Source organism: Amblyomma americanum, chromosome 6, assembly GCF_052857255.1.
Source record: "Amblyomma americanum isolate KBUSLIRL-KWMA chromosome 6, ASM5285725v1, whole genome shotgun sequence".
In the NCBI taxonomy this organism is placed as follows: domain Eukaryota; kingdom Metazoa; phylum Arthropoda; class Arachnida; order Ixodida; family Ixodidae; genus Amblyomma; species Amblyomma americanum.
Window position 1 is genome coordinate 42,767,597 of NC_135502.1, and position 18,350 is coordinate 42,785,946.

The 18,350-nt window shown below is 47.2% G+C and overlaps 1 protein-coding gene across 5 annotated transcripts in view; it reads left to right on the forward strand.

The window, feature by feature from the left end:
- Positions 1 to 758: 758 nt before the first annotated feature.
- LOC144136704 (homeobox protein PKNOX1-like) overlaps positions 759 to 18,350 on the forward strand; it is a 35,761-nt gene continuing 18,169 nt past the window's right edge. For 2 of the 5 annotated variants that reach the window (XM_077669241.1, XM_077669243.1), the window contains exons 1-6: positions 1,527 to 1,795; positions 2,260 to 2,386; positions 3,918 to 4,186; positions 5,076 to 5,247; positions 10,358 to 10,639; positions 16,663 to 16,770. In XM_077669241.1, the coding sequence (XP_077525367.1) occupies positions 3,957 to 4,186; positions 5,076 to 5,247; positions 10,358 to 10,639; positions 16,663 to 16,770 (792 nt within the window). In that variant the 5' untranslated portion in view covers positions 1,527 to 1,795; positions 2,260 to 2,386; positions 3,918 to 3,956. Of the gene's footprint in view, positions 1,370 to 1,526; positions 1,796 to 2,259; positions 2,387 to 3,917; positions 4,187 to 5,075; positions 5,248 to 10,357; positions 10,640 to 16,662; positions 16,771 to 18,350 lie in introns of those variants that run through there. The other 3 variants (XM_077669242.1, XM_077669244.1, XM_077669245.1) reach the window with 3 other exon arrangements.

Genomic DNA, 18,350 nt, shown 5'->3' on the forward strand with positions numbered 1-18,350 from the left:
AGGCCCCATGAACTTTCGGCTTGGAGTAGTACACATAATTTGCAACTGCATACGGATGTATGCAGCTAATAGGCTGAAAACTTTTAGTGTTTAGTATGTTTTAGAGCTAGATTAACAGAAACGTGGGCCTTTTTTTTTATTATCCCTGTTCCAGTATCTGAATGTTGCTTTGTCATATTGTTTAACTGAATTATCAGCGTAATTACCACGGTTATTATCGGCTCAATTTGTGAGCATCGGACTCGGCGGGAACACTACTGTCAATGAACATCGGACTTGGCGGGAACACAACCACAGTCAGCCCGATTTAGTCGGTTTTCCGCAGAAAGTAGGCAAAAATTTATAGCGACGTTGCGGCATAACGCAGAAAACGACGATTTTACGGCGTAGCTGGGCTGGACGAGCCGCAAAGTTGGCCAACAAACGCGCTTGTCCGGAAAGAAGCAATAGAAGAAAGATCGTGGCCTTCCAATCTCTTAAGATTTTTTTTTTTTCGTATACAGTTATTTAGACCTCAGGGTCATGCAATGCGTCATTACCGTTGCACGATCGACAGGCATGAAAAATAGAGCGCAAGCATTCTTCCACGCGCCCGAGCGCGCAGGTGTTTTCCCTGCAAGGCGGAACACGATGCTGTCGCAGCGCGGCCAGCGCGGCAGAGCGCGAACGTTGCGAAAACACCTGCTAAAGTAGTCAAAGCAGCTGTGAAAATGCAGTTGGCAGCCGCAGGTGTTCGCTAAAACGCCGGGCTTTTCGCTGCTTTCGTTGCATACGCGCCAATGCGCGCACCTCCTCTCGGTCCCCACGAAGGCAAGGCCAAGAATTAATTTCTGTCAAACTCAAATTGTTACCCGGCCCACTGCGGAGAAATGCTACGCCCCCTTCGCTATCCCTCGTGCATTGCGGACTCGATTATGCGGAGAATAGTAATCTTTCTGCCCTCTTAAACGATCCAAAAGGTTGCATAGAAGGAAAGGTTTCGCTTGGTAGATATATTCTAGTCTTCGTTTAAGCACAAATTTGTACAGACCAAGGGTCCCTTTGCATGCCAACAAACAAATTCTGCCCGGAGGACGTGCTTAGGATGGCTGGAAAACTTCAAAGGGATTTCGTATTTGGTTGCATTACATATTAGAAGCTTACCCGAGGATACCTGTACGAAAAGTGCAAGCATGCTTCCATTTAATGCTAATCTCCAAAATTTTTCTCTGCTTGCAACAAAAAGCACCAGTTGGAAAAAAAATTAGCAGTCGTTCTTCGAATCCGACATCCCTAACGTGCCCCGTCGTGACGTCAGAAGCGTCAATCTGAGGTGGGCTGTAGTTTTCTGTAATTGACGCCGCCATTTTTGACGAAGACTGACACCTTGGTAAGCTGCCACTCAAACCATCGAATTACCGCTCCCGCTTCAAAGCGCGCCACGCGCGGCCCTAAATACCGTTGTCACGATCGCGGGCAACGAATGGGGAGGCTTGTGATGCGTGCGGACGTTACGCAAATGCGCGAGTGCGCTGCGAAGCGTGCGACTCCTTGACGAAAGGAGGAGTTTGCGCGAGTAAATTGACAGGTGTGGGTTCCCCCGCCGCGCTGCCGCTGCTGAGCGCCACTGGTCTTTATTTTGACGGCGAATGCAGATTTTGCTCCTGTTCAAAGGCCGTAGTAGACAAAATGGTTGCGACTTTGGCTGTGCGGTTTATGCATGGGCAAAAGTGTGAGCGCACCCGGTCAACTCCGTGCCGTACCCACGCGGGGCTGGGAACTCGCAGCAATTCGGGCTTCCAGCGCGATAAAGCGGGCAAGTATTGTACGATAATTCATGCACTAATGGCAGTTTCTGCACGAGCAACATTCCGCCGTTACCGCGGTGTCGCAAACGCGCGACGCCTTGGTACGGACTGGTTGCTTATTTAAAACAGGATTTCACAGGAAACCTGTTTCAAGATTCTAATCAGTTTTAAGCGGCCTCGCGATGTGCTGCGTAGCGTGGAGTTTTTCCTGAAACATTTGTTTCAAGGATTGCAAGGACGGTTGATTAACGGTTCTCTTCACTGAAGGTTTATACCCGTTTATTCACATTTGTTGCGGAAGGTCTAAAATGCGTTGGTGTTGCGGTCTTTTTTTATTATTCGTTTGAGCTATTGTTGTGCTCGGTAGCATCGCTCAAGGACGCCTGGTGAACGGCGTTATTCATCGAGCGCGACGTGTGGGCGAGATCGGCGCCTCATCTTCTCGTATCTGGCCTGTTCTCATTTCCTGCAGAGAACTTCGCACGGTGGCTAGTGACGCGTTCACCTGCAGGGCGAATGGATCATCGACTCGCGCAGTGATGTCTGCAGCCGCCAATGTGTCGACGTCGGGATAGTGATACGCGCATCGCCTCGTTCGGGTGAGTGAGCACGTACTAGGAACTCGCGCCGATGTAGTGACACACTGTGTAGCACTTTTCCCAAGTGTTTACTCGGCGGATTTGGTTTGCTCACGATCGCTGGAGTGGTAACATTTCCAGGTAGCTTTTTTTGGTGAATTGGTTACAGTGAGCTAGTTTGCTCACGCATTTTCTTGTGTGGTTGTGGTCTGTGACCGCCACATATGCGATGTGCTATTAGCGTGCGGCCCTTGATTTTGTTTCTGAATTACACCCACACACACACACACAAAAGTCCGCCTCTAATGGAACGTGAAGTTATTGCGACGGTACCTCTTGATACGGCGTTATGTGTGGGTTTAATTAAATTCAGTGCTCAACTGCTCGAAATGTAACGCCGTATCAAGAGATATCGTCGCAACAACTTCAAGTTCCTTTAGAGGCGGGCTTTTCTGTGTGTGTGGGTGTTTCTTAAGCATAAAATTAGCTGCTTGAAATGTAGTCTGCCTGCCGTCTCACTATACTGTCACCGTGCAACTCTCATGGTTTCACCATTGTGTCCCGGGACAGGGGTTCCTTATTATTGATTTCGGATGTGTGATGAATTTGGTAACAGAAACTGAAAACTGGGTACACCAAGATTTTTCTTAGAAGCTAACTGCAGCCACAACAGTGTGCTTGTCACTCAAACCTTCATGTTTGAAATGTTGCAGGCGGCCATGCATATACGCTTGCCCTCCAGTTTTGCATGATTCGCTAGCAGAACATTCATACCTGGTATCCATACGCATGTTTTCAAATGCTTGGTTGGCATTTCCATTCCTTGCCAATTTATTTGCCCTGTTAATTTTCGGTGTAAGTTCAAACAGTCATACATGCCACAAAACATCTGCTGCACCTCTTAATATTCATTCAAGAATGGTGTCAAAAATATGTTGATCATGTGCCATTTTTTCATCTCACAGAAATTAATGTACAAATACGTTAATTAAACAAATTTTCCATATGCAGTGTTTTACTAAGTTATCTGTCACATGGTGCAAACAAGCTCCCCATTACAGCGTGGCACAAGGATAGGCACATGGAGGATGGTGGTGGCGGCGGCGGCGGCAGCTCGCATGCCAGGCCACACTGGGTGCCACTGACCATAGTGACGCCTCTGCCTATTGGCTACCGTATAGATGAGCAGTATTTAGGGAGTGAAAAAAAACAGAATGAGATGGCAATTGAGTGTGTTGGGATGTTGATGTAGATTTGTGAAGATGAATTGACAGAAAATTACTAATTTTTAGCTTTGGGCCTCTCGCAGTCATTAAGAAGCCGCAGCACCTTACTTCCTCACGAAACGAGAGTAGCTGGGAAGTTGTGGTGCAGTACAAGGATTTGAAGCACTGGACAACGGATCTCTCGGAATTAGTGCGCTCCTAGCAGTTAGGGACTGTAGTTCATCAAAAAGAATGTGAATGGCATTAAACAGTGACCTCAGCCTCACCAGGAGGACTTGCCGTCGGGTAAAGCTTGACTCCTCTACCATTGCCTCTTTCTGCTTCAGTTGGCTGCTGAGGAGGCCCCGGCTGGCGGCTGCAGCGTGATGCAGGAGGCATCGAGCAGGGGCGACACAGTGGTCAGCATGCCCGGCCTGCAGCAGCCACTTGGTGGCAGCGGAGGAGGCAGCGGCCACTGCTCGGACCAGGACTCTGCACCATCAAGGGAGTCTTCGCCCGCTCCCGTGGCCCCTGCATCCGTTTCACCATCCCCCCTCGCAACACCCGATGGCCAGACCCAAGCCCAGCTTGAAGCTGACAAGCGAGCAGTCTACAAGTGAGTGAAAGCAACCTGAGCCATGAGATTTATTTGGAATGCACACCTGTCACATGCTGTGAAACTTGAGGATCTGCAGCCTGTTATGTCTTGCTGCTTCTTTTGTGGTCCTGTGTACTTTTAGTTCGTTTATTGCTTTGGTGCCTATATTTGTCTAACGTGCAGCTGATTTGTTAGACTGTGCTTTCTATTATTTTGTTTCTCGTTCCATGCTTTTGTTGCTATTTTATTTAAAATTGAAATTTAAATATTGTCATAGCTACCTGCAGTGCATGCTGTTTTTCCTAGTATCCTATAGGTCGCGTCACCAGTCCATCCCTTGGGTTTACACAGTGCGGTTTGATTCATAATTCTTACCACAATTGCCATGTTCAGGCCGCGAGCAGCGCACATAAGAGGCATCAGCCACCGCACACAGGGGACGAGTTGCTTTATGTAAAGTGTGCTAGCATTCTTTAATTCTCCTTTGTGCAGTTGGAAAACCCCTTTGGTGTACTCGCAGTGAATGGGCTGGTGGTGTAGCCATAGTCCTTATTGGTGCCTTGGCATGTAAAATCCTGTTGACCATTCCAGTACAAGTAAGACTAACCTGGCCAACATGAGTGTCCCTATCTGTTTATCCAGCCACTTCAATTTGTGTCACACCTTTTTCATTGCCGGATCTTCATGGACAATTGCACACCGTAAACATTATAATCACGTGCCGTTCTGTAGCGGTCTGTCCTTTTATTTCTTTATGTAGCACCTGTGTGGTCTCTCTGCTCACTCTCATCTGGCAGGCTATGCCATTGTCAATAAACAGGCAAGAAATGTTAGCTAGGACCAATCCTTACTGCCTTAGCTGCCTTCCTGTTGCACCAAAGCCACAGCAGAGCTTCATCCCTTTCAGGCACCCCCTGTTTCCCCTGCTTGCCTTGCTGTTTGAAAAGTGCGAGCGGGCCACCCAAAGTGCCGAGGTCCCCTGCTCCGAAAGCTTCAGCACCGACATCCAAGCGTTTGTGCAGCACCAAGAGCAGGACCGCAAGCCTTTCTTCAGCGATGACCCTGAAGTGGATGGCCTGGTGAGCCCCTTCATCGTTTTTGTTTTACACACCATCAGGACATGTGACAAGAATTATGGAAGTTTTCTTATTTTGCAATGGCGGCTGCACAAGGAACTTCCTGTGGGCTAGACAGAATCAGCATTTCCGTATATCATGACAAAAACTCCCACATTTAACTGCTGGCCGATGGCAGTGTTATCTAGAGGGGATGTGGAGCAGTTGCTCTTGAAAATGTGCCTGCTCCATGTGCCCAAATGAACCAGACAGCCCTTGGAATGGGTGCTGTCGTGATGGGGCACAGTGCCGCGATAGTCGCATATATTTTTTTCTGGGGGGAGTTAAGTGTGTTGCCAGAGCCTGCTGCCATCCAGATTTTGAAACTACAGTTGACTCCTGCTGCAGCGAAATTCAGGGCACGTATGAAAAATTTCGCTGAAGCGGGAGCTTCGTTGTTGTGAAATTGGGCGGGCACATTAACAGATTGGACTGCTTAGTTCATGAAAAAAACGTTTATTTTTCAAAAATCTGTCAGCTTAGATCACTGTTTCAAAGTCAGCTCCATGGAGAAATTTTCGTGGTACTCCGAAAGTCGCGGAGACTGAACGTATTCACGTAATAAATGCGCCACTACATTTGCTATCAAGACATTTTTTTTTCTGCAGCATTATAAAGCACTCCTACTTTCGTCCTGCGAGAAACCGTACAGAAACCGCGCTGCCTGGAGGCATTCCGATGTCCACTAGGCACGCTTGCACTCACGTCACTGCATGTTAAACAAAAGTCAGATGCACCTTAAAATCAATTATTTAGATGACGTGCCAGAAATGCCGTTGTCCCGATTTTTCGAAGATGTTTTGCGATGCGCTGTGCAAACATACCGGCGGAGTGTCGTTCTTTTGACACTCCGCCTAAAGCCACCTTCACATTGCCATTTATACAGCAATGCATGTATTAGGTCAGTGCCCAGGTTCACTAGGAAGGAAAAAAAAATAAAACGTCACGATGCTCGCCTGCGGCGCAAAAGTGTCCTTTTCATGTCAGTCAATTGAAGCGGACATGTTAAAATTGCTCAGTTTACCATACAACTGTTTTGTCATGTAATCCTTTGCCATGAATGAACATATTAGTGCAAAACCAGGCCCACTTCCATGCTTGGCAGTGCAGTAGAAAGAATACAGTGGAACCTTGTTGATGCATTTCCTAAAAATTCAGGAAAAGGGCATTATCTGGTAAAACATATCATCTGAAACCACCAAGATTTTGAAGATGGGATTCAGGAGAGCAAGCTGCCGGGCTAGTTGGTGATGCATGTTGTTTAGAAGGCAGCACAAAAAATACGGAAGCGCTCGTGAACGTCTTTTTGTGTCCTCTCCTCAGTCCCTCATCCGTATTTTTGCACTGCCTTCTAAAAAACTTGAAAATGTGAATTAATAATGAAATACTACTGCATACTATATAATCTCTTGTAAGGGCCACACCCCCATTTTGGACTAGATAACTGTAAAAAAAATAATTATACATTTTTTTAATTCATGTATAGGCACACCTTCAAAATTCACACCAGAATTGAAAAAAGAAAGGTGCTGCCTTACACAAATTTATACAGGATATTGGCACTTTCACTTGTTATGAATACCCCAGTCATTGCTTGTTAATGGAAGGCCTGAAGATCTCTTTTAAGAGCATTTATAATGCTTATAGACATGCAGCCACTTATGCTATGTCCTTAGCCCAGCGTAAACTTTACAAGATCGTTTTGAAGAGCATTTCTAATGCTTATAGACATGCAGCCGCATATGCCGTGTCCTTAGCACAGCGTAAACTTTGCTACACATCCAGTTTGAAAATGGCTCCTTTGAAAGTAGTCATTCATCTTTTCATTGTCACCATCTTTATTTTTGAGCGCTTCACAGCCTTGCACCTCTGCGCTGCTGAGAAGTTGCTAGTGGAGCTGTCTAATGGTGCTCTTCTCCCTTTCGTGTCACATACCCACTAGGCTCAGCCTCATTTTTCTATGCTTGGCCCCATTTGCACTTAGGCAGTGTAAAGATGCCACTCTGGCAACTGAATGTCACTGCAGTTCGGCTCTTGTTGCGCGCTCTAGGCTTGGGCCACTTATACATTAGCGCACCTTCTGTTGGTCACTACAAACATAACAATCACGATTTGGTGAAATTGTTACGTGGACATTTATTAACCAGAAGAACAATGTAACTCTATGAGACATTTTTATTCCTCATGGTTTTGAGTGTGAACTGACAACGAGGTTCCACTGCATGAGAAGCTCAGGCTGGCAGTACCTAATACCATATATACTCGTGTAAATGCCGCGCCCCCAACTTGGCAGCTGGTAATTTAAATAAAAAAGTCAGCCAAAAGAATTCCTTCTTGTGTGCATAATTTTTATTATTTTTTAATTTGATTTAGTTTTTTTTTTGTATTCTGACTGCTTTTGCTTTGCTTGTTTGACGCTGCTTTTGCTAAGAATTTTCTTCTTTTTGTTAAGACAACGATAGCAGTGCTTTATACACAAGTGAGTTCGGTTTTATAAATGTGCCTCTTTTCTGTTAAATAAACAGTTGGTATGTGCGCGTATGTCGTGTTCTTTCTTATGTCTTGGTTGCGCCACTGTTCCCTTACATTCTTTTTTCATCCTAATGTGTTTGCATGTTGCTAAATTTACTACTTTTATATCGAATTGCACGTTATATCGATCGCGAACTTGTAGGCGTTTTTTTGTGTGTTCGATACATGTGCAGGTTCGACTGTACAGTAAAACCCTGTTAATTCGGATTTCACGGGACCGGAGAAAATGTACGAATTAACCGAATGTCGAATTAACGAGGTTTCGACAATAATAACTCAAATAATGCCTAAAACATCAGCATACCTTTACTTCATAAAATAACTGGTTATTTTTGCTTGTTGTGCGTAAGAAATTTGCGCGGAAAGCACAATTTTTCGGAGTTCTTGTAGGTGGTGCAGTCCGCACAGACTGTCGGGAGAAATGACACAGGTGTCCTCCAAAACTTTAAGGGCATCATCGGCCTCTTCAGCAGTGCGGCGCGGCACTTCACACACATCCATGACGGGCGCATTTTCGTCTGCCATCAGAGTAGGGCTCTTCGTCGCCTAGTACGTCCAGTATTTCGTCGTTGTTGAGGCAACCGGCAATGGCAACGTCACTGTCGATGTGGATGTATTCGTCCAGCGGGATGTCCGGAGGCAGGGGTCTGTCGAAGCGACTGTCATCTTCCTCGGCATTTTCGTTACCATCCAAATCCCCGGCTTCCAAAGAATCACCATCACGGACAAAGCCACTGTGTCGGAAGCAGTTCGCAATTACTGCGGGCGGCGTGTTGCTCCACACATGCGCCAATATGTGCACTGCACTGAGCAGAGTTACTTCATATTTTTTCTTTGCCTCCATACAGAGCAACATGCGCTCAACCACTTGTCTTCTGTATCGGCCTTTCACATAATGAATAATTCCCTGATCCAGAGGCTGCAGGGAAGCCGTTGTGTTAGGCGGCAAAAAAAGCAGCTGTATGCTTGTCAGCCCCGACACATTATTGCGCGCACTACAGTTATCTAGCACAATTAGCACTTTGCGCGATTTTGCACAAAAGCGCAGCCAGGCCTGAAATATCGCTGAGGTCATCCACGCCTTTCGATTCGAGCGATAGTCTACAGGAAGTTTCTTTATGCTTTTGAAGCATCTCGGCTTTTCTGCTTTGCCGATTATCAGTAGCAGTAGCCGCTCCGTGCCAGACATGTTGGCAGCCAGCAAAACTGTTACTCTGTCCTTGCTTCGTTTTCCGCCAACGCAAGGGTCCCCCTTAAATGTGATGGCCTTATCCGGCAGGGCTTTGTAGAATAGGGCCGTCTCATCTGCGTTAAAAATGTCGCAGGCATCATAATCGGCTAGGCGTGCGGGTAATCCGGCCCTCCAATCTTCGACAACGCCTTCATTCACAGCCCCTTTCTCGCCGCACATGTTCGGGAAGACCAGGCCGTGTCTTTTCTTGAATCGGTCGATCCAGCCTTCCGATGCCTTAAAGTCTTCGATGCTGAGCTTCAGTGCGTACTTTTCGGCCTGCGCACAGATAAGGGGGCCACTCAAAGGCAGCTGTGCGTCGCGTGAATCGGCATTCCATCTTAGCAAGGCTTCTTCAAGTTTCGGGTGCGCTGCCGTTCACAGTCTCTTCCTGTTGTCAGCGAACTTGTCGCTGTCGTACGCCTGAAGAATCTCCGCTTCATTTTTCACGCACGTGCTGAGCGTGCTTCTCTTCACGTTGAATTCATTCATTATGACGTGCCGAGGCACGCCTGCCTTCATGGCTTTCAATATTTCTACTTTCGCTGCCAAATCCTTCGCCTCGTACTTCGCCCGCTTTGGTGGGGCATGAGAGAACATGTTGGCATGGCTAGGCGTGGCAACGAAGCGATGGGTACACGCACGATGTCATGAAAAAAAGGTTAAATGGAAAAAAAGAAAATCGCAAACGAAATTTCACACACGCACAAAAGTTCTGCAGTCCTCGCACACGCGCCTGACGCAAACCGATAAACACAATAAAAATGACAACGAAAAAAAACTGCACAACTCCGCAACCACACAACTGCGCAAACAAAAGACAACGTCGGAAATGGCGGACAGCAATAGTACAAAGAAGAAGAAAAAGCAGGTACCAGGGTTGCTAGCATAGACCGATAAATACCGTGCTGATAACCGTAACGGTGCAGAGGTAGTGCCAAGCGCCAAAAGCGACTGCAAAGCCAGAAGTACATCATTGCCACCATGTTGTTCGAGACATAGGTTTATCTATTAAAACATGGCGGCCTTGACGTCTTTCCGGCCTTTCGGCATTCCCAGCACATGCAAGCATGGCCTTTGAGATTGGCGCACTCTAATCGGAGACGCCATTGCTGGCGGTGCGATTTGAACACGACTCCATGAACTGTCTGAATTAACCGAAGTTTGACCAAATATGTCCAAATTAACGGGAGTTTCGTGCCGTAGGGTTACGGACATGTTTGATGGGACCAGATGGCGCGTCCGAATTTCCGAATTAACGAGGTTTTACTGTATTGTAAAGGCCGGCCTTGACTTTACCACCCTGTGCAGATGGTGAAGGCAATCCAGGTACTTCGCATCCACCTGCTGGAGCTGGAGAAGGTGCAGGAGCTGTGCAAAGACTTCTGCAACCGCTACATTGCCTGTCTCAAAAGCAAGATGCAGAGCGAGAACCTGCTCCGGTCGGCTGACTTCCCGGGCTCGGGGGGCCACTGCGAGGGTGGCAGCCTCAGCGACTCGGCCTCTTCTTCTTCCTGCTCCTCGCCCCCGCCACCAGCGCCAGTTAGCAACCCGTCTCCCCCTCCTGCCCACTCCCTTGTCACTGCCACACAGGTGGGCCCCAGCCCCTTGGTTCGCGCCCAAGAATTTTTCTGCCGAGGTTTAAGTCCCGGGTTGAAACACATGAGGGAGGCTATGAAAAACCTTTTGTTATAGCTGCCATCATAGCCACGTTTCACTTTTATTTCTTCAGTGGGCTTATGAGCATGCCCTCCTCTACAGTCGAGTCCACTTATAACAATATTCAATTGCCACAAAAATTCTATTGTTGTAACTGATAATTGTTATAAACGGGTTGCACGAAAAAAGGCATAGCAACTGCAAAGAGGGGTCACGGATGGCAAGTGACATGCGAGCTCCACCAAGGCACCGTTTTGATGGCCTCGAAAGGGGCCTGTAAAAAATACGAGAAGGTTGCCGCGGCCGCCTCTCAGCTTGAGAAATCCCGAAACAACGCTGGAATGAAATCGCCACAAGCATCTCGCCACATACTTCTCACTGGCTTGCACAAGAAAACCCCATGTCCGTCAGCCTTGCTTGCCTCATGCGAAGCTTGCCGACATCCTTCTCCATGGAATCCAGGTACTCCACGTAGTGCAGCAGAAGGTCCCTCCTGCAGCATTTCCTGCAGCCACTCCTAGTTCGCCCCCACGTCAAGCGAAGCTCTGCCGGTGACGGCTTTGTAGACAATGCCGTGCCCCTCTTTGAAGCACTGTATCCAGCCGCCACCTGGCTGGAAGTCCACATTGTTAATCAGCAGGGCAAACTGCTTTGCCTTTGTGTCCAGAATCGGCCTGGTGGTAAGCAAGTTCTGGGCACGGGCACCAAGAAACCACTCGTAGAGGGCCTCCTCCACCTCCTTATAGGCACCTTGTCGAACGCGTTTGCGCCCACTGTAAAGCAAGCACTTTTCTTTGTCGAACTTCTCAATGTAGATGATGATCGTCGACACCGTCGGTTGCGATAGTGCGTACTTCTTAATCAAGTCACACACTTTCTTACCGTCTTTGTAGTCCTTCATGATACTGCACTAGTTCTCCAAATCGATAGCCATGCGCTTTCTTTTCACCGGCAAGGTCGTCCGATAATCAGCGGGCGGATCAGCCATCTTCCGTTTCGGCGGCAATTCAAACGGGATGGAGAAACCACGTGGCTAGGAACGACTTCGACGCAATCAACTAACACAAACAACGAAATCCGTTGGCAGAACTGCATAGAATGAGGGGTGAGCAAGCAGATCGGCGCATTCGCGAGGTCCATTCGTGTTTCGGAAGGTGGCACGGCCTAGAGCTATGGGCGCAGCCCATTTGTGTTCGGAGGTGTGGAAGGGCGACGGAAGAGAGGCACGCAAGGCTGGCGATGCGGAGAAGGCCGGAAAACAGGTTCTATTGTATGAGCAAAAGGGGGGGGAGGGTGCAGTGGCTGGAATTTCTTTCTTTTTTTATTTTCAAGGATTTCGCATTCCACTACCTTTTGGCAGGAGCACTCAGAAGCCAGACTTCATTGTTATAACCGATAATGCGGCATGGGGGCATTGTAGTAAGCGGGTTATTTTACCATAGAAAACATACAAAAGTGGACGGTGAAGCAGCTTTTCATTGTTGTAACCGATATATTGTTAAAACCGGTATCGTTATAAGTGGGTTTGACTGTATTCTTGTATAGGAAAACTGGCCATATGTGTTATTTTGGTGAGAGCTGTATCAATTGTGGTCTCCGTGCAGTAGAAGCCATAAAGAACGGTGAGGGAATGAAAGAAATACCAGATGAGCTGTGAAAATGTTTCAGGGTCCCAATGAGTGGACTAGTTGGTGGCATGCTCTCGGAAGGGATTTTAAAAAACCTTAATTTAAAAAAAAAAGCATTCCCTCTCATGCTTGCAGATGCAACATGTCAGCAGTATTTCATAAATAAATAAAATAAAATGTATTCCTAGGTTGCATGCAAAAAAAAAAAGGAAGCTTAAAAAAAACTGGAGGTGACACTTAAGCTCCGCCTTAAAGTGGTCGTGACATGGTCTTCCAACAAGTCTTGCTTTTACATTGAAGCTATTAGCCACAAAATTATTATACATATTTTAAAGAATAAGCAGGGTTCTAAGCGCGCATTTTAGCTAGAAATTGTAATTTGAAGTTATCGGCTCTAAGGCCCTTCCCCGGCAGTGACGCCCATTTTGAAGCAGTCTGAGTGATGTCATAGACTGGCAGTGTCGTCTGCTACAAAGCTGCATGCGCACGCCTGCTTGGTCTTTGTTGCCTTTGTCCTTCTCCAACTTCACCCCACTGCACCCCATGCTTGGACAAAGAACTCACTCCCCTGCGCTCATTATCCGCAGTTCAGTTCAGCCACAGTCAAGCAAGCACATGACGGTCAGTCTATGTCGTCGCGAACTGCGAGCGTGCCAGTGTTGCCTGACTTCCACACAGTTCAGGACAACTTTTAAAAATTAAATTACAAAGTACTGGCTTCACCAAATGAGCTCATATTTTGTCCAGTTGTTACGAGATGAATAGCAAACAACATGCAATGAACAGCTTTAGTCCGAAAAATGGTGTCATGAGCCCTATGAGGGTATGACACAGTAGCATTAATGGGTAAATGTCCATATTTGCAGAATTGGTTATTCTCTACTTTACATTTATAGATCCCTGGGAGCCCTCATACCATTCCTGGCGCAGTGGTGCAGCTGTTAAGTGATGCACTTCTGCGCTGCGATAACAAGTTCTGCCACCAGAGGGGCTTGCGTGACCTAGGCTGCTTTTCCCGAGCAGAGTCTCGTGACCTATCACTAATTTAACGACCACCTGCCATGGTGGGCAGTTTGCTCACAATCCGATGGCCAGGTTGTGATGACGTCACAAGGTCACATGACTTAGGTGGCCCACCTGCCACCTATGTTACTCCTCTGGGGATTTTTCATAGATTTTTCGCTCATGGCCAATAGCACCAACAACGGTGCTGGCTTTTCTGTGACATGGGGCCCTTAACGCTGTAGTGTTAATACTATGTATTCAAGACTGGAATGGCGGGCGGGGGGGGGGGGGGGGGGGGGGTGGATTTTCTACTGGCATGATGCCTTTGTGGCATTGCTCCTCAGAGGGGTGACAACTTCACACATCTGCTTGCCCGGCACTACCAAATGCAGGAACTAGATGTTTAAGGCACTTGCTAGAGAATCAAACCCCTTAGTGAGCAACTGAGCCTGGGACCTGCTGTTCCTCGCCTCCCTATGGCACCATCACTGATCCAAACCTGGTTGAGCTTCATGTAGTGTTCTCGCAATATGGTATAGCAGCTGGCTTTTTATGAACTGTAAATGTTCTAATGCGATAGCATTAAGGTTTCCTGTTCTGCAGAAAATCTGGCTTGGCATTGTGAGTGAAATAGCAGGTGGCCCACCTGCCACTTAGGTCATATGATCTTGTGACATCATCACAACCTGCCCACCATGGTAGGTGAGAGTTAAATTAATGATTGGTTGCAAGAGGTTTCTTAGGAAGAGCAATGTGGGTTGCTCAACCATTGCACCACTGCACAAGGAGTGGTATGAGGACTCCCCTCGACCTATGTATGTGAAGTAGAGAATAACCAGTTCCTATCAATGTGCAAATATTTTAAATTTCGAATATGAATCGATTATGTTTATTCTTGTACTCAAGAAATTGATAGTCTAGAATTAATATTTGGATATTCGCCAGCAAAATTACACCGCACCGACTTTCATACATTCTATCGTGGAAAAACCACAATACCATATATACTCATGTAAGGGCTGCATCCATAACTTGGCAGCCAGTGATTCGGAAAGAAGAAAAGTCAGCCAAATGAATTACATCATGTGTGCATAATTTTGCCCACGTGGTACCTTACGTTGGGAGCCTGTAGATGGTAACTGCCTGCAGCACTCGATATGGCCACGCACACGCCGTCCTGCGCTTCAGACTCCGCCTGGAACCGTGAACATGCCGTGCCGCAGCGCTGCTGGCTCGTCTTGTGCATTCGATGTCCACACCAAAAGGTTATGCTACGCAAAAAAACTGGAACGGGATGCACCCATGCTAGCGGCACATTTCTTCGTGGCGATGCGCCACCCGCCTGGCTCGGGTGCTATAGCGGCGCACCGCTCTCCAGTTTTCACTAGGCTTAATGTGCTTCGCATTGAAGCTGCACAGAAAGTGCTTCAAATCTAGTCACAGTTTACTATAAAAGGTTTAACCTTGTTACCAGTTCACTATCACACAATAACCTCATATTAAAATGAACGTCTAATGGATTTCCACAAGGTCTTCGACAGTGAAGTGCGTGAAAAAGCGGGCCAGGCAAACGCCACCTCACACTAACTGCCGTGGGTTGCACGTGTGGCGCGCCGCTTGTAACCATTGGTCAGTCGAGCACCAGATTTTCAGAGGATCTTGATCTTATCTTCGAATCACATGGTGTCTGCCGGTAAACTGATCAAACCACCTGTAATAATTCATGCCGGTGGTCAGGCACGTGTCCTATCATCCATACTTTCAATGCATTGTGCATTTGGAGGATTCGCTGGTACTGCGCTAATTTGTCATCAAAAATGTGTCTCAACATAAAAATAGAACGCATAATTGGGTCTCCGCTGCAGTTGGAAAAATTTCTCCGAAAAATGCCGTTCCTGTGTAAGGGCTACACCCCGTCAAAACAGCAAGGAGAAAGTACTGCCCTTACGCGAATATATACGGTATCTGTGCAAATTATCCGACAGTGTGCTACATACACATCATGTGCATATGTTGCATGACTTGCTTGGTTCAAACCATGCAAGCACAAAAAGCCACTGCAAGCGTAGTGATTGACTGTAAAACTGAGTATAAGAGGTGATGAAACACATGTAAGCAATGCATAGTAGAGAGAGGCTGTGAAGCATTCAAATTACTGTATTTACTCGCATAATTTGCACACTGTTCTTTTTTTCTTTAAGGCTTCAAAAAAGGGATCGCAAATTACGCGGAAGCTTTGCGAACACATTAAAAGAATGCGATAGAAAGGTTGCAACACGTAATGTATACCGTGTGTTGCCGCCTTTACATCGACCCCCCCCCCCCAACTAGCACCCCTTGCTGGCCAAAAAAAGTTTACTCAAAATATAGGATGCATACCCCCTCCCACCTAGCCCCAAGTTATGTAATTCCCCGTGGAATGGCTTGACAGCGCGTTCGCAACTCAAAGGAGTAAACACGCAGCAATACAGTTGCAAAGCCAGCAGTCAGAGGCAAATGGAGATAAAAGGCAATAGAACGGCGCCCTCGCATATGCGGCCCGGCTGACTTCTGACAAACTGAACAGCAAACAGTTCGGTAGCTTAGTTTTCCGGCTTGCACGAGCGGTTACAGGATGTTTCCTCTCGCAACTGTTGTCTGGGAAAGTGACCGCCAGTGCGAGCGAGCCGGGTAAATGGCACGCAGTTCGTCCCCTCGCCACTTGCATCTTTTTGTTGCCGCACAAGGTGACACAACCATGCCAATCTTCTCAAGCCTGCCTTGCGCGCACCTGTGTGCATGCTGGCAGACTGGCACTGCAGGGAGCATAAAATGTGCTAGTAAAAGTTAACCCAGGTAATAAATTGGGGGTGTACAAAAATGCATGAGGGCGCAGGGTTTGCAAGTAAATACAGTGTTTGTGAACCTCAGTTTTACGTGCTTCAAAGCTGAGGCATCTATTGAGTATTTGACTTTAAGACATGAACACTGACTGTACAAGAGCACACTGAGCAGGTCTATTTGACAGTGTGTACAGCTAGTTTTACGTAGCTAAATACATTGTACAGTGTAATGTCAGATGTTGACCAAGTACTTGTAGTCAACACTTGGTATTGGTGCAGTGGCGCAAGTGACTGATCATGCTGTTGCCGTAAAATTTGTTTGCAGTCCACTACAGCCACTTCATTTCCAGGATGTGCCAGCATTTTTTGGGGCTCGTGTGCCAAGCCAGTGATGCTGTTGGGTTGTTGTGTAAGGGATGGGAGTGCTTGGTTTCTCTGGCCACACGCTGCTGACTGACGCCCCTTCCCTCTGCTGTCCTTCTGCCCTCTGGTGATGGTGCAGGGCAACTGCCTGTCAGCTTCTGCTCTGAGCCCTGGTCAGGTGGTCTCGGGGGGAACAGTGTTCCAAGTTGTACACACCACATCTGGGTTCGTGGCACAGCCCATACAGGTAGGGAGCACAAGAAGGGCGCAGCAAGGTTCAGGGTATCTAGGCTGCCAACGCTTGGTCTAGAGCTTGGAAGTTTCTGTAATTTCGCCTCTGTTTCCTGAGAAGAACTGTTTCTTTTGGCTGCTTGTGGTTCTCACTGCTGCGAAAAAATGGAAATGACAGAAATAGATTTAGCTCTTGTTTTTTATCCCATTCAAGTTGCTGTAGGATACTGTTAATTGTATGCAAGAGGGAAAAAAGATACTGTGAAATAAAAAAGACTGAACTTGAAAGGGCATACTTAGCAGCAAAGTACAGGGGAGGTGGGATTTACCGCCGTCAGCATGTGCTTAACACGAACGCACGACATTTTGTGGCTTGGGCTGACGCCAGTGCCGCAAAGTGTTGGCCACTAGAGCCGAAACAATGCTTTCGGTATGTTTGCAACGGCTGATGATAGCTAGATCACAGTTCGATTTGACTTGTCCTTCACTTTTGCCTGACCGATGAGGAGAGTGTGCGCTCTCAACGAGCCCCGTTTCGCCGTGTTTCACTCGTGGCTGTGGTGCCGCGTGCACACAGAAACACCAAGTTTGCATATCTCAACAACCCGACATGGCGCTCAACAGCTTGCGTGCTTTTCGAGTTTGTCCTCAAAGCTGGCATTTGAAAGAAATAAAGATGAGGAAAAGCAGAGCAAATGTGGATTTGTGTTTCCTTGCTCAGGGCGTACACAGCTCTTTTGCCCCAACACACCAGAATGTATGACCTCCTGAGAAGCGTGGACAAAGCCAAAAGTCAGGCACTGCGTTGCGTGCTGTCAGAGAATGAGAAAATCAAGAACCTGAAAATCTCTAACCAGTAGATTTATTTGCTATCCAGCCTTAGAAACGCCACAAACCCACATTTGCTTTGTTTTTCTTAATCTTTATTTCTTCACACGGAAGCTTTGAGACTAAACTCAAAAGGCGACTGTGAGACTGCAGCCACGAGCAAAATGTGGCGAAACGGGCCCAATGGGCCGCGCTCTCTACTGATCAGTCAGACAAGCAAGAGACAAGTCAAATCGAACTGCGCTCCAGCTATCCTCGGCTGCCGCAAATGTCTCGGCTCCAGAGGCCAATGCTTTGCGGCGCTGGCGTCGGTCCAAGCCACACTGTCGAGCGCTTGTGTTAAGCGTGCAAACGGCGGTACATGTGAGTCAGGCTTCTTTGCGAAATGTTTAGAGTGTAGGCTACATTGAGTATGGAAAATCTTGCTTGCCGCAGGGACTACAGTCAACTGGCTGCTTTATGGTGTTATATGAGCATTGCTGCATGCTGGTGCTTGGCAGGCTGTAGTTTTGACTCATGGGGCCTGTCCCCCTGGTGTTGGAGTCTTGTGTGAAACACATCTATTACTGTCCATGCTTTGAATACATGTATAAGTCACTTTGAGATATCAACATGGATAGCGGAGAGCTAGATACAGTATCATTTTAGTGATACCTTCTCAATTCACGTGCTCAAAATTGTGACCAATAAAAATGTCCCCTAGAACTTCACTGTTTTTATTTTGGTTTATCATGTTCTCTTCTAACAGGATAATCTGGTAAGTATGTT